Genomic DNA, 15,409 nt, shown 5'->3' with positions numbered 1-15,409 from the left:
GTTTTTTTTTCGTTCAATAATTTTACTTCAATGAAAAGGTAAGATTTTTGTGAATATTTTGAGTGAAAGACCAAGAGGATAAACAGCAAAGACATATTTTTCTATAGCCTGTTTTGCTCATATTCACTAGGGGTGCCAATAATTGTGGAGGGCACTGTACATACATTTATACTGTAGAACTAACATATGTGTGTAGGGAAGGGGATGGGTGTGTCTGGAGGTCAAAGAGGAAGTCTAGTTTGACCAAGGGCCATATATGGTCATACCAGGTATAGATGCTAATGTTTTTGCTTCAGCCATCTTGTCGTGGCTGCAGACAAAAGCCAACAATCAGAGTCTAATAGCTCTGGCTCCAAGACACACAAAAGCCAGGCACCATGTGTGATGGCTCTCAACAAAGACAAAAGGTCAGGCGCCAAGCCTGATGGCTGTGGCCTGGTGCTATGCAAACTAACTTGTGGGGGTTGTTGAGATGTAGTTATATTGTGTCTGATATATAAAATCCACCGAAATCTAACAGCTGCAATGTGACTTTTTAAGATACATTACATTGACTTACACTGTAGCCACAAGTAGACTGACATTGACATTGCGACATCATAATCATGTGCACCTGTGCTTAATTATCTATCTATCTATCTATCTATCTATCTATCTATATATCTATCTATCTCTCCCTTCCTCTCTAACTCCTCTTTATCACACTCCATAGCTGTGTTCGGAATGTTCACTCGATGTGTCTGAGAACAGAGTCCACTGCAAATGGTTTTGGTTTAATTTGACTTTTAATTATACTCTCTTAATTATTGTTCAGTAAAGGAAATCAATAAATAAATCAGCTCATAGCTCAGCATATCTCTCCATTTTCTCTCCGTTCCATCTTTACTCTCTTCACTCTTTCTCTTTCTTACCCTGTCTATATGTATATCCACTCTTTTTCTCCTTCTTCATGTCAGCTCTTCTCTTTGCCACTTTCAGTTACTCTCTTTGTCTCTCTCTCCAGAACCTCCCACCACTCTATCTGTCTATCTATCTATATATCTATATATCTATGTGTCATAGGATTCCCTTTAAAGATCAGGTAAACTATACAAAGGCCCACCCCTTTGCATATTGCACCATAAAATATTTACAAAATCAATTAATCCTTAAATCATCATTTAAGCATTTATTAACACTTTATGTAATAATGTATTTATTGTAGGGCTGTCAGCGTTAACGCGTTAATCTATGCGATTAATGCGGCCGCGATTAACGCGATAAAATATTTTAACGCAATTAACGCAACTTTAAAAAAAAAAAAAAAAACATTTCATTTTTTTTTAATGCCTTTATTTGGATAGTTATGAAGTTATGACAGGAAGCGATGCAGAGAAGAGGTGGGGAGAGGATTGGGAAATTACATCAGGCCAGACTTGAACATGTGTCCCCTCGGGCAATGTAAGTAGGGGGCTTGGCCTACCAATAGCCCCCCTTGTTCAAAGTGGGGAATGACAGAAAAAGTTTGACAACCACTGCGGTAGTTGAAGATGGAGAGAGCTGAGGGATTGTTGGGCGGAAAGTTTCTGTTTAATAGGCAAAATTACGGAACAATCAACTAAACTAAAGTTGTATGTAGCATTTGTCAAATTGAATTTAGCTATCACAGAAGCAGCTCGTCTTTAAGTTATCACCTTAATGCAAAGCACCCGACAGAAAGCAGTCCCAGGTTAGATGGTCGCCAACCCACACTCTACGACTTCTCTAGTAAAATAACTAGACCAGTCCGTGAAAAGGTTACCAACGCTTTAGCAGTTTGGGTTGCCGGTGACTGTCGGACCATCAACATAGTTAAGGACGTTGGGCTGACTGAGGTGATTCGAATTGCTTCAGGAGACAACTCTTACGATATACCGTCGAGGGGCACCATTGTGTCTCGCATACATTCATTTTATGACGGCGAGAGAGCACGAAAAATTCAGCTCCTCGAGCAAGCTGCCACCGTCACCCTTACTGGTGACCACTGGACATCAGTCAGCAATGACAATTACCTGGGTGTCACAGCTCATTTGATTGACAATGTATGGAAATAGAGATCTTTTGCATTGGAAGTAAAAAAAAAAAAAACAGTCAAACAAACTTTTAATCGCGATTAATCTAGATTAATGAATTTCAAAATGTGAGATTAATTAGTTATTTTTTTTTAATCTATTGACAGCCCTAATTTATTGAGACATATTTTAAGATATTTGTACAGATATATTTTGCAATATGGCCCTTTGAATCCTCAACATGAATAATACATTTGTATAACCTTGCATATATTATGACTAAGGACACTCTCTACCCTATAGCTCTGCAGTTAGACCATGAGGTCATTAGGAAATCTTCCCTGTCTTCCCATGTGAATGATGTTCATGGCTACAACCGAAGCAGGAGACAATCTGGTGAGTGCATTTATGGACCCAGTATTCTACAGTGAAGGCAACACCACTTCTGAAAAGACATGATTGGATCTGCTGGTTCTCTAACAGTGTTTCTTTCCCCCAGAGCCCCCACTTCTGAAAAGACATGATTGGATCTGCTGGTTCTCTAACAGTGTTTCTTTCCCCCAGAGCCCCCAGAGTACACCTTCACCCATGAGAAGACTAGGGGGAGTCTTGGGAGTCTGTTATGGGAACAAATCTTTCCACACAGACGTGGCAGGAGACAGTCTGGTATGTCTCTTACCTCTTCTCTACACATACAGCCCGGGTAAAAAATAGGTTGTGTGTACATTTACCCAGTCACAGTATGTAATTCATGGGTGAAGACACTATTTTAAAGGCTGATTTTAAATTATTTTTAAAATGAGCCCAAGATGCAGGCTGAAGGGCTTTAATGTGCTGCTGAAAGACCTACTGAAGGAAACCAGATATATTGTGCTTGGTAGTGGGGAGTCAGGATTTGGGACTTTTTCTACCAGTACACTTACTCATTTGCCCCAGTGTGGGTTTTTTGGGGGGTCCTCTTCACACTGTATAGGATCTTCACGCACTATACCTCAGACTTCTAGTACAACTCGGATTCCTGTGATCTGCAAACATTTTCAGATGACTCTGCGGTTGTGAGGCGTGTCAGTCGTGGACAGGAGACTGAATACAGGGAACTGGTGGACCACTGTGTGTTGTGGTGTGAAAACAACCACCTTGTCTTAAATGTGGCCAAAACAAAGGAGATGGTTGTGGAGTTTAAGAGGACCTGGACTAAGATGCACACCATTTCCAGCCTGGGAGAATAGGTGGAGGTGGTGGAGAGATACGCGGGTGTTCACCTTGACAACAGACTGGACTGGAAATTAATCTCTGAGGCTTTCTACAGGAAGGGACAGAGTAGACTCTACTTCTTGAGAAAGCTTAGGTCCTTTAATATGTGCAGCAAGATTTTGCATGTTCTACCAGTCTGTTGTTGCAATTGTCTCTGCAGCCATTGGTTGGGGCAGCAGCGTCAGAGCCAGTGACACTAAGGAACTGAACAAGCTGGCTCTGTGCTGGGGACTGCTCTGGAGCCCCTAGAGTTGGGTGTTGATAGATGGGTTGCACAGACTGCTCAACATAATGGACAGCGCTTCACATTTCCGACACAACCTACTGGTCAGACAGCAGAGTCTTTTCAGTCAGAGGCACCTTCAACTCTGCTGTAATAAGGACTGGTACTGGAAGTCATTCCTGCCCACCGCAATAACAATATATAATGACTCCCCTCTGTGCGGGGAGAGGGGACTTATTCAATTCAATTATATATATATATTTTTTATATAGCGACAATAACAACTGAAATTGTCTCTAGGTGCTTTACAGAGCCCAAAGCCTGAACCTCCTAGAGCAAGCACTAAGGCGACTGAGGCAACGACAAACTCCCTTTTAACAGGAAGAGACCTTGAGCAGAACCTCAGCTCAAAGGGGGGACCCATCTGCTTGGAGCAGAAGGGAAGGGAGGAGAGAAGGAGAAGAGATAATCAGGAGCAAGCCGATGGATTCATACACGTATCAAAGGATATGTACATGGTACATACATGATTCCATGAAACATACACGTGAAATATACAATTAATAGTGGAAAAATGGTGAGGGCCAGCATTCAAAGTATTGGTTACAGAACAGCGTGGGTATAGAGTGTCCTCAGATCCAAATAGACTTTTTGGAGATGTCTCGAGACAGGCTTGCTCACCTGCTCTCTTTGGAGATGTCTTGAGACAGGCTTGCTTTCCTGCTCTCGCTCACCTGCTTTGCTCCTCCTTCTCATTAACGAGGTCAGTATGGTGATTAAAGTCCTTTATTTACCAGTGGAATTGATACAAATTCAGCAGTCAGGTTAAGGAGCAGTTACACTGTCTACCTTAACCCAAACCTGGGGATTTAGGAATTAAGATGACCAGGGTTTGTATCCCGCTTTCTTCCCTTCCCCTAATCTGGGTTTATTATCCCAAGGGCTCTCCCACCTCCAACCCCTTCCCTGACCCTAACCTGGGTTCATATCCAACCCCTTCCCTGACCCTGACCTGGGTTCATATCCAACCCCTTCCCTGACCCTAACCTGGGTTCATATCCAACCCCTTCCCTGACCCTAACCTGGGTTCATATCCAATTCCTACCCTTACCCTAACCTGGATAACTGTTGCCACTTGTCAGACCCTTGTCAACAGCTTTTCTGCCGATTGATTTGGCTGGGAGCCTGCCGATGAGAGAGATCTCTGTGATTGTCTTAGTGAATCAGGGCAACTGGAACTGCACATGTTTATGAGTGAATGCCATCTCTGTGCAGAAGCCCTGGCTTCCTCCGGAAGGTCACGATTTTAGTGCTATTACATACAGTACATGACTGTTAACTGTTAACTGTCTCACACTTTTTCTGTGCCTCAAGGTTGTAACACGGCGCATGTTCACTGTTGTAATAACTTCTTAACAAACCATAACTTATTGTGTAATTCTTGCTTAACTTTATGAACTATGACTCCTTTGTACCTGAATTTCACAACTTAGTCTGTCGTATTTGTGTGTTACAACAGAGACCTGTCCAAAACCGTTAAAATTGTGCCGGATCTCCCCAAATCACGATGTAATTGTCAATGTAATGTCACGAGCAATTGTAATGAGAGATGGCACTAAAATAATTACGTTCAGAAGTCATTAGCAGCGGTCTCAGTCTAGACTATACAGCAGATAGGAACAGGAACAGGAAATTGACAAATAAATTCCTAAAACAACTGTCAGTGAGTAAGGCCAATAAAATAAACAGATAAACAGCTTTTGTGCACATTGGGCCTCATTCTCGAACGCAGTTAAGAAGAATTTAAGAGGAATTTAAGAGGAATTGGATTTAGGACAACATTCGGCATTCATGAAAGTTTTCTCATCTGGGATTTGCTCTGAACTTCAGAAGACTTTCCGAACTCGAAATAGCAGTCGTAACTCGGCCAGAGTTTTCTCAAATGCGATTCCTTAAAAAACCACAAGATGGCCCCATGGGCCATCTTGTGGTTTTTTGAGGAATCGCATTTAAGAAAACTCTCCGTGTTAATGAATTTGTGAGAAATCGTTGGTGATTGCGTTCACATCAACTCTACAGATCCTCGGATTAAAGTATCATTAACAATTACGTTTCACATGTAGGCCTATAGTCATGATTCTACGAGGCACCGTGATGTCATAAAATAAATAAAAGGACTACACCGGAATGCTGCGCTCATCTAGTGAGCGTCGTTTGGCACTGCCGTCTGTGCAAGTACGGCAATCCAGAATTTTCAAGTAGTTCCACGTTGGTGGAACGAACTGCCTAGCACTACCAGAGCAGGCGCATCCCTCTCTACCTTTAAGAAGCTTTTGAAGACCCAACTCTTCAGAGAGCACCTCCCTTCCTAACTGGAACTTCGACTAGTGCTTAACTTGCACTTATAGCAGTTACATTCCTGCACTTCGTTTTTATTTCCTATTTCGTTTTTCTATTTCTTATGTAAAGTAGTATTTATTGTTACACTAGGTCTCTATTGCTCGTAGCTTGACTGTTCTATCCCTTGTACGTCGCTTTGGACAAAAGTGTCTGCTAAATGACTAAATGTAATGTACACGAAACCGCTTTGACATGACTCGTTTACGAGTTGCTTTCGTGTAGATTCGGTCGATTCCGACTGCACACGTCACTACGGTTGCGTGCCCTTATAAGGAGCTGGCAGGGCGTGTATGTATGCAAATTCAGGAGCACGAGAACGCGCTTTCAATTTAAGAAAACTCTTCCGGGGGAGCACAGCGCAGAAAACTTCTGCTGCGTAGGACCGCATTTTCAAGCGTGCATGAATTTGGCGGATGTCTTTTGCTTACGTTGTTTTTCCGAAGCCCGTAAGAAACATTTCAGAAGAAACTTCAGAAAATGTTCGAGAATGAGGGCCATTGTCTTGTCATAATGCCAGTTGCGCTAACTCAACTTTGTTTTCTGTGCTTAGCCCCCGACAAACATATTGAGGACACATTTCAACAGAATGGTGAGTGTACATACAAACTCACTGCATGAACAACAATTCTGTCTAGGACGAGGAGAGTTGCCATTTCACCCCTCAAATGAATCCCTTTCTTTGGGTTGTAGCATCCATAGTTTTACATGAAGACAGGGCTGTGGTACCGCCTGATCAGACAGCGTAATGTTGTTAGAATACGCTTTAGTGTGACTCTCCTCATCATCAGCTTTCTCTCGTCTAATACTGTGTTCTTTTTTCATTCATACCGTTACACAGTCATTCTGAAGGTAAGAACAATTCAAAACATATCTACATTAAGTCCAGTTAGCACTAGCCACAGTATTCAGTCCAGAAACATTTCATGGATGTTCAAACCCTCTGTGTGTTTTCATGCACGCTTGTTCTCTCGTGTGTGTTTGGCTCTTAGGCGGGTAGTGTGGATGAACAGCACACACAGGCTGAATGCTTGGATTCTTTAGGGAGTACCAGCACTTTGGCTTCCTCTGTCATCAATGCGGATATTGAGGATGATCCAGCTCTAGGTCAGGATGAGGACACCATATTGCTCCTGCCAACCCTGTCCATTACTGATGAGATTATGCAGCTCATCAACCAAAGCGCATTGTCTGAGGAGATGACAGGATTACAGTCTGATGGGGTATGGAATATCAATGGTTAACGTCATAGTGTGCAGTTTAGATTTTTTTCCTGTGTTAGTCAAGATGGGTCTGTTTCAGAGATCTCTGGAAAGAGTATTATATTGAACAAATTGTAATAACAATTACACAAAATTTGCTCTTGTTTTTGTCCCTAGGGCCACTTTACCCTAATGCCACCAGATATGCAAACCTCACTCTATCCTGTGGAAACAGACACAGAGCAGATGGAGGAAAAAGAGTTGCGACTTCAAAGGATTACAGATACAATAAAGGATGTGAGTCCTTCATCATGTTTGGCTATTGAATCATCACCTAAATACATTCAAGCAAAACAGCAGTTATTGCCTTCAGTCAAGGATGTTCCTTCAGATGTACAATGTGGGATTCAAATAGAAGCAACAACAGCTGACCAGAAGAAGACTGCACATGAACACGGGGTTAATGGAGCCACACCTGATCTGAAGGGAAACACCTTTGAAACCCCCACTAAAGGTGACAGTGAAACATCCTACTCATTAAACTGGCAGGAAGAGACTAACAGAAAATCTGAATGGACGAATTCTCCCCACACACTCCGCTCTGACATCGTTCCAACATCAGAGAGTACTTATATGCCTAAAGCGGAGTCCGTAGCAACAACAGATTCTAAAGCGGAGTCCGTAGCAACAACAGATTCTAAAGCTGAGTCCGTAGCAACAACAGATTCTAAAGCTGAGTCCGTAGCAACAACAGATTCTGTCGCCCAGTTTGAGGACTGTGTACCTCAAGACAGCCCGTGTGACTCTAACACTGAGCACTCAGATGATAACCTACTGAATTCAGAACCAAAAGAATCTGAAGAGTTACTAAAGACAACTTGTCCTGTAAAATCAAACTTGGCCAAGCCCTTGGTTTTAAAAGAGAATGCTAGCGAATGCTTGACTCCCTGTCAAGAATATGGCGGCATGGTGCAGCCAAACACAAATTCACTGAGGGGACAGGAGAGGAACCAGGAGATTATAAATTCAATCAGAATTAGGAACTCAAGCAAAAGTGCCAACATCTCTGAGGAAGAATGCCGTGGAATAAAAACAACACAGTTACCCTGCAGGCCTGTTGAACGTGCTAAGTCAAATCTAGGTGACGGAGAGACTGATTCCAACCAGGATCTACAAACTGATAGTGTTGTCCAACCTCAAGCTTGTAATGTGCTCTTATTTGAAAACAGTCAATACTGTGCATTGTCTGGTCAGAGTAGTGGCCTTCCCACTCAGGCCCAAGCCAGTGGAAGGGCTTCCCAGAGTAAAGAGACGCTGTGTGAGGACAGGGCAGTGCTCCATGGGCAAGGACCCGCTGGAGAAACACATGATGAGCATGTCATCGAAAGAACAAGGAATATTCCCAGTAAGGTTCAGATGTTAACAAGCATGTATAGCCTCAAAGCCAGCTGCGTTAAACTGCCACAGTACAACAAGAGGCCACAGGAGGCCCGAGGGCTGTGGGCTAGAAGAAGCCAAGCTAATGTTCCACCACCAGCACAAACCCTACCAACAGGTGAGTAGCAACAGTGATTAGCATAGCTACCATAGCTCTCACACTACCCATTCCACCTATCAGGATATTATTGTGAAATTCTACGTGTTTCCTAAACAAGCCATTGGACAATTGTGATTTAGTGAATAGCCTATGGGATAACCTAGCCTAACCTTTCCTATAAACAATGCCTTGCACAAGTGTTCCACAGAACTGATAAAAGAACAGCTGGCCAATGATGTCACAGTTATTTTGACCCAATTATCTGCATTATCGTCACTGTTGTCATTGTAGTTGTCGCCTCAATGCATAAACTTATGGTGGGGGGATGATTCATTAATTAATTGATTAATTAAAATATTTCTGGTAAACCGGAAATAATGCTCGTACAAAACATAGCTACACATAGGCTATCTCTAAACAGCCTATTGACAGCCGTACAGTACTTTTTCCCCCAAAAGGGTGCGTCCTCCCCTGAAGGGACGACTGAATCAGCAGCCACACCTCTCATTGATGCCAAGCTCACATGACTATATGTAATGACAGTGATGATAGTGCTCCATGGTGTTGGGGGTTTACATTTCGCAACAGCTTGCAAGGTGCTTATTTATGAGTTCAGGAAGCTGGGCCTCGACACCATTTGGTGGCGTCATTTAGCATGACAATGACTGCTGATATAAATACACCACATTCTGAAACATTTACAATGGTCTCACAATACATGCAGACAGGCCAGCTTAAATTCCATTGCAATAACCTAGTCTACTAATGACCAAGCCCTGCACAAGCATTTGTGTAGCATAGTGTAGCATAGTGTAGCATAGTGTGTCAGAGAGGGTCTGATCTTCCGGATATTTCAGTTTATAGTTACTTATTTTGCCTTGAAAATATACTGGACAATAACTGTTCACAATGAAAATTGTGTGTATCTTTTGTTATTGAGCAAATGGTGATGACTTTTAGTGGGGTAGAATACTTTTGCAAAGCACTGTAGATCTGGAGGCCATTTTGTCTCAATACTCTACTTTTATCTCAGCGGTTTGATTATGGCTTATTAAGCAGCATTAGAAAATGAAATCATGTGAAAAGATTTCCTCTATAGATCACCAGAAGATTGAACCATTCTTATGTTGTTCACACAGGGAGCCCACTGCTGAGCCAAGCTTCCTCTTCACCACTGCCCTCTGTTGCCACCATCACGGAGCAACTCCCAGAGAGTTACCAGGACAGTAGTTGTACACTGACAGAGCAGACAGCAAGCGTCTCACTTGTTTCCTCCCAATCAGTTTGTTCATCCCATGCATCCATTGATGGATCACAGGAAATTACCTCAATGTCTTTAAAGGTTGACAGACGTTGTGAGAACAAGGAAGCAGACGTTTCATGTAAAGGCCTTCCTCTACATCATATGTTGCAAGAATCTTCACATGAAAATGAGAATTTTTCAGGAAACATAATTAAGGATGACATTCTATGTGCTGGATCCCAGGCCAGTTGCCTCCCTATAACTGAGAAAGCCTATGTAGCTCATTCAAAGCCTAGAACACGGCACGCTTTAGACTCTTATACAGAAGACAACTCTGTACAGTCATACTTGCATAAAACCAACAGTCAATCAAAGGAGGCTAAGAGTTTGCCGTGTCATCAGATGTCCACAGACTCAGACATCCTGACAGCAGAGGAGACAGAAGCTCTTATATCACACAGGAGAAATGCTCCCAGTATGGCTGAAGAAGTGAGCCTCACCTCAGAAACTCCTTTAGATCTTGTCCTGAAATGTAAACCAGATACATTAGAGAATAGTGCTCATCCTCCACCTGAGATGCAATTGGACCTAGATGTCACCAAAGATCCGCTTTTCAACAAGGAGACAATTACTATGTGTTGTGATTTCTACACACACCCTGACGAGGGCAACCATTTGCAAGCACTAGGCATTAAAGACACAAAAACAGACTGTTTCTACGTTCAAGAGGAAAAAACATGTTCTGAATCTCCTCTTTTTGGTCCTTGGTGTAATTTTAAACAAGCACCAACCTTGAAAAGCCAAAGTCTCACAAACAGCCTAGATGATCTCAACGGAGAACCAGATGATTTGATCCAGGCTCCTACAGTTGTCAACTCAAGGCACCCCGGATCAGCTTCTCCTTCTCTGTGTTTCACCTCTCCGGACTGCTTTACAAAGTGTGCCAGTCAAGCACCATCCAGTGCGCCGGTGAAAGCACAGACAATGAGCCAACCAAAAAAAAGTCCATTTCTCTCCAACCCAAGGTAACGATACTTTATGCTATTTGCATTATGTTAGTGTTGGGCACTATTTTAACTCTTACTGTGTGAGGAGTAGTGAATTTACTTATAAACATCAACAATGTGTCTTGTTTCATGTTTCAAGGTTACAAGGAACACAGAAATGCTGTAATTTCAGTCATTTTGCAGTGTATTCACATTACAATACAGCAGACATATGATGTGTACTGTCTATAATCCATTATGTTGTCTTTGTTTGGCTACAAACATACAGTGGCATTCAAAATTTTGGGTACAAATGGTCAACATTTTTGTTTTGGATTTGGATGCCATCATGTGTGACATCACAGCTCACATGGGCCCACATTATCATGTGTGCATCTGTGGGCGTCATTACACACACACACACTACACACACACACACACTACACACACATTACACACACACACATTACACACACATATACACACACACTACACACACATTACACACACATTACACACACATTACACACACACACATTACACACACATTACACACACATTACACACACACACATTACACACACATTACACACACACACATTACACACACATTACACACACATTACACACACATTACACACACACATTACACACACATTACACACACATTACACACACACACACACACACACATTACACACACATTACACACACATTACACACACACACATTACACACACATTACACACACACACATTACACACACATTACACACACATTACACACACATTACACACACACACATTACACACACATTACACACACATTACACACACACCACAGAATATCACACACATTACACACACATTACACACACACCACAGAATATCACACACATTACACACACATTACACACACACCACAGAATATCACACACATTACACACACATTACACACACACATTACACGCACACATTACACACACATTACACACATTACACACACACACACATTACACACACATTACACACACACCACAGAATATCACACACATTACACACACATTACACACACACCACAGAATATCACACACATTACACACACATTACACACACATTACACACACATTACACACACACCACAGAATATCACACACATTACACACACATTACACACACACCACAGAATATCACACACATTACACACACACATTACACACACATTACAGAATATCACACACATTACACACACATTACACACACATTACACACACATTACACATACCACAGTATATCACACACATTACACATACCACAGGTCTAGAAGAAACAGTCTGCATATGGACCTGCTGCTACTCCTTGTCTTACCCTTGAACACGACGAGTATTACAGTACTCCCCATTTTATTGCATGTTGCTGATGTGATGGTACCTGCGTCTCTGAACCATCGTAGTAGTCTGAGCAAATGCAGTGCATATGTCTTTGGTTTGTGGTCTAAGTTCAAGTTAGTAACCAAGTTGAAATGCGTAGTATATTCAAACAACAAATATCTGTTTCAGAAATACACACAATGAAACATTTTGGTCTGCTTTTAATTGTGTCATCAGATTTGCAGCTCTTCCAGTCAACGCGGGAGTGCTCCTGCCTTCCAGCGCCAGCCCTCCTGTCAGCTGGTCTCCCACAGTACCCTCTGGACCTATGAGTGCACTGGATAACAACCTCCCCTCTGCTGTCAGCTCAAGTCAATCCCGCAGATCCTCCTCGCCAGCTCACTTGATCTTGACCAAGTCACTGGCAGCCTCTCGCATTAGTCAGGCCATTACTCAAACTCAAGCCAAAAGAAGTTCTCATATCCAAAATGTCTTAGCCTGTTCGGGTCCCTTAACAGCTCTCCTAAATGAAAAAGAATCCCTCCCCAAATCCCCATTTGTGCAGCCAGCTAATACGCTGAATTATGGTCATGGTCTGAAGAGACCATCTCTGAAATATTTTGGCTCACTTTCCAGAGCAAATTCTCTTAGCTCTGGCACACCAGTGGATGTGTTACAGTGCACCCCATACCAGAGTCCAGGCTTGCCTTCTGATGCACACTGCTGTAGTCCAACAGCTCTAGAACAGTTTTCTGAAATAGTAGGTACCAACAATAATAATAATAACAAAATCAAGAACAACACACAGGTTTCTAGTAACAATAAACCATTGTCTGCCAGTAGCGGAGGTTCTAATGACCACCGTGTTTTTCATTGTGTTGGGCGCAATCGAGTGCCACGTCCCTTTTCTGCCTCTGAGCCAAATTCACGGGTTCAGTCTCCATGTCCCTTGCCACACCCTACCCCTTACACCTATAATTGGCCTCCAGTACTTGCCAATAATAACCATTGTGCCTTCACAAACGCACAACCAAATTCTAGAACCTCTCAGGACGGAAGTCATTTATTAAAGTCTGAACCAGCTTCTGTTCAATCTCCATGCCTTCGCATAGCTTCACCTCCTCCTATTGGTGTTCCTACAAATGTATTAAATATTGCCTGTCCACAACCACAAAAGGTGGAACTAAACTCTTCCAACAAAGGTCCATTTGGATCCAGTGAACAGAGTGGGCAATACTTCAGTAGTGTGCCTTGGCAGAGTAGATACATCAGGGCTGACAATTCTGAGCCTAACTGTCTGCCCTCTAAACCTGGCTTAGAGGCCTGGCTGGGTGAAACAGATCAAGGTGGGGCTATCCCTTCAGGCAAGCCTCATACCTATGGAACTCAATACTCACCTGTCCCACAAACAGATACATCCACTCAGTGCTTCAGAGAAGGTGATCTAGAAGACCCTATCCTCTGCCAAGGTCCTCAGCCAGTTTTAAAGACTAGTTATGCCACTACTTTAAATCTGCAGATTGCTGGCAGTGGACGAATTACCTCTTTCAGCAATGCCCAGGTAAGTCTGGTGCAAACCCTGAACCCAACCCTGAACCCAGCCACTGAGGCCCAAGGCAGGCGTGGGGTCAGTATTAAACCCACCTCTGAACCCAGCCACTGAGGCCCAAGGCAGGCGTGGGGTCAGTATTAAACCCACCTCTGAACCCAGCCACTGAGGCCCAAGGCAGGCGTGGGGTCAGTATTAAACCCACCTCTGAACCCAGCCACTGAGGCCCAAGGCAGGCGTGGGGTCAGTATTAAAGGCTGCAATATCTCATTACACTAAAACACTGCAAGTGACTTCATAGGCCTTTGCTCTTGAATCTCTGTAGTTTTACACGTTCTTAATGTAAACAGACTAAACTGTGTCTGTAATGTAATTGTAATTCAATTCAATTCGATTTTATTTATATAGCAGCAAAACAATATAATTGTCTCAAGGCGCTTTAAATGTAATGTAGAATGTGTTGTTGTGTGGTTGTCAGGGCGATAACACATTAGTTGTGGGAAACAGTAACCCATAAAGCAGCTGTAAATCTCTGGTGCTTCTGCCTTGGACAGATCGAACAGTTCCAACTATCTGATATTCATCAGTTGCCCAGTTCATCAAAGTTGTTTCTGTACATTATTATATAACCATATATATTCTTTGTATAGTGGAGTCAGATTTGAGTTTGTTTTAATGTACACCTGAAAGTCACATCCGTATTTTCTTCTGTCAAAATGTTGTTCAATGTCCTTTGTTGTATTTCAGACTCTGATTTCCTTGTAAATGCCCTACTGAGAAGAAGTACCTATGCTTTTATGCTGAGCACATGCAATGGTCCCCTCATCCACGCCTGCCTTTTCTGCCTACACAAATCTTTAATGACAATATCTAATGTGACAAATTCAAATTTGATATGTACAGTTTTTCCCCCGCCCAGAAATACCATTTACCAACACTGAATTAACATACTGTATGTAATTACAGTTATACACAGGTTTGTGCTATTGTTTGGGGACTTCTTACAGCAGTCAAGCCTCTCAATGTCACATAGAAGTAATCGTGTTTGTGTTTTGTTGTTGGATGACATTTTGTTTTCATCAAATATGGTCTGTCCAATTACATGAATTGCCAAAATATAGTTTTGAACTAGTTTAATGTCAGTATTATGTGCATTTATTGCTTTTCTGTAACTTCATGCTTAAGTAGGTATGAAAGATTTCGATTTCCTAAAAGTTATTGTATTACTTCATTATAGATTTTTTGTAACAATATGGGCTGAAATGGTGGCAGTGTCCAATTAAACACTCATTTGAATTTCAGTGATAATAAAAGAAATCTGCAGATCTCATAAGACATCTTTGTAAATGAACCCTTGTTGTGTTCGTCAGCAAAAACATTTCCCAAGAGGACGAAAGCAGAGTTGATCTGCGCCTCTGACGGCTGCTATAAGGAACATGGGAGAGCATGTGTCAGCTACTATAAGGAACATGGGAGAGCATGTGTCAGCTGCTATAAGGAACATGGGAGAGCATGTGTCAGCTGCTATAAGGAACATGGGAGAGCATGTGTCAGCTACTATAAGGAACATGGGAGAGCATGTGTACTATAAGGAACATGGGAGAGCATGTGTCAGCTAC

At 42.3% G+C, this 15,409-nt stretch overlaps 1 protein-coding gene across 3 annotated transcripts in view; it reads left to right on the top strand.

Moving 5' to 3' along the window:
* plekhg2 (pleckstrin homology domain containing, family G (with RhoGef domain) member 2) overlaps positions 1-15,125 on the top strand; it is a 65,244-nt gene extending 50,119 nt beyond the window's left edge. For 2 of the 3 annotated variants that reach the window (XM_031573269.1, XM_031573270.2), the window contains exons 13-20: positions 2,334-2,426; positions 2,595-2,696; positions 6,458-6,496; positions 6,746-6,756; positions 6,897-7,127; positions 7,284-8,661; positions 9,783-10,911; positions 12,479-15,125. In XM_031573269.1, the coding sequence (XP_031429129.1) occupies positions 2,334-2,426; positions 2,595-2,696; positions 6,458-6,496; positions 6,746-6,756; positions 6,897-7,127; positions 7,284-8,661; positions 9,783-10,911; positions 12,479-13,904 (4,409 nt within the window). In that variant the 3' untranslated portion in view covers positions 13,905-15,125. The remainder of the gene's footprint in view (positions 1-2,333; positions 2,427-2,594; positions 2,697-6,457; positions 6,497-6,745; positions 6,757-6,896; positions 7,128-7,283; positions 8,662-9,782; positions 10,912-12,478) is intronic. The other variant, XM_031573268.2, reaches the window with a different exon arrangement.
* The last annotated feature ends 284 nt before the right edge of the window (positions 15,126-15,409 follow it).

This window comes from Clupea harengus, chromosome 9 (genome assembly GCF_900700415.2).
Source record: "Clupea harengus chromosome 9, Ch_v2.0.2, whole genome shotgun sequence".
Classification (NCBI taxonomy): Eukaryota; Metazoa; Chordata; class Actinopteri; order Clupeiformes; family Clupeidae; genus Clupea; species Clupea harengus.
The sequence above is the reverse complement of the archived record's forward strand: the minus strand, read 5'-3'. Positions and strand labels throughout refer to the sequence as shown.